Source organism: Elephantulus edwardii, unplaced genomic scaffold, assembly GCF_000299155.1.
Source record: "Elephantulus edwardii isolate Elephantulus edwardi_28Jun2011 unplaced genomic scaffold, EleEdw1.0 scaffold00035, whole genome shotgun sequence".
In the NCBI taxonomy this organism is placed as follows: Eukaryota; Metazoa; Chordata; class Mammalia; order Macroscelidea; family Macroscelididae; genus Elephantulus; species Elephantulus edwardii.
Window position 1 is genome coordinate 17,330,826 of NW_006399785.1, and position 1,164 is coordinate 17,331,989.

General features: G+C 47.7%; 1 protein-coding gene across 1 annotated transcript; it reads left to right on the top strand.

The window, feature by feature from the left end:
* Positions 1–423: 423 nt before the first annotated feature.
* Positions 424–951, top strand: LOC102849983 (carbonyl reductase [NADPH] 1-like). Its single transcript, XM_006884525.1, has one exon. The coding sequence runs from the start codon at positions 424–426 to the stop codon at positions 949–951; it is 528 nt and encodes a 175-aa protein (XP_006884587.1).
* Positions 952–1,164: the final 213 nt, after the last annotated feature.

Below are 1,164 nucleotides of genomic sequence, written 5' to 3' on the forward strand. Positions count from 1 at the left end.
TGGTATTGGTACTGGAAATTCTATGTATATCCTTACTACCTTTCAATAGATGGTCATGTTGTGAAGATAGGCTGTGAAGCATAGACCTCTGGTTTCCTGCTTCCATCTCTCAAACAAGAGCTTTGCATATGCACTTGCTGTATTTACTACAAACACCCTCTCACTTTTTCATGCTTTCCTGGGATGCAGGACTCAAACCTGACGCAGCACTTCACATTCTAATAGCTTCTTCTCTATATCCAACAAAAATACAACAGTATTTTATATTTAAAACAATATTAATGAAGTCCTTTTATAATGTTAAGCCTTATCCAGATTAAGAAATAAATTTCAGGCCACATCACACCCGGGTCTGCCCGCAGCACAGGTGTCTTCACCTCCTCACCTGGTCTCTAGTTCCCACTGCAGCTTCCCTTCCCGGCCATGTCGTCCTCCACCCGCGTGGCTCTGGTGACTGGGGGCAACAAGGGCATCGGCTTCGCCATCGTGCGCGAGCTGTGCCGCCAGTTCTCGGGGGACGTGGTGCTCACGGCGCGGGATGTGACACGGGGCCAGACGGCAGTGCAGCAGCTGCAGGCGGAGGGCCTGAACCCGCGCTTCCACCAGCTGGACATCGACGACCTGCAGAGCATCCGCGCCCTGCGCGACTTCCTGCGCTGCGAGTATGGGGGCTTAGACGTGCTGGTCAACAACGCGGGCATCGCCTTCAAGATTGCTGATCCTACACCCTTTCCTATTCAAGCAGAGGTGACGATGAAAACAAAGTTTTTTAGTACCCGAAACATCTGCACAGAGTTGCTACCTCTAATGAAAACTCAAGGTGGAGTGGTGAACGTGTCAAGCTTTATGAGCATCAAGACCCTTAAGTCCTGCAGCCCAGAGCTCCAGCAGAAGTTCCGCAGTGACACCATCACAGAGGAGGAGCTGGTGATGCTCATGAACAAGAAATAAATTTCTTCTACACAAATGCTCAGTGTAAGAGCCTCATGTCTTCAGGTCTTCATTCTTTTTGTTGCTGTTGTTGTTATTTACTCATGTACAAGTTCTTTACTTTTTATTTTTTAATCTGTTTCATTGACTATGCAAAGCTATTTGACTGTGTGGATCATAACAAACTGTGGCTGACTCTGAGAAGAATGGGAATACCAGAACACCTGATTGTGC

Bases quoted from the DNA above. Each gene is read 5' to 3' on its own strand.
- LOC102849983 (XM_006884525.1), top strand. From the start codon at position 424: ATGTCGTCCTCCACCCGCGTGGCTCTGGTGACTGGGGGCAACAAGGGC.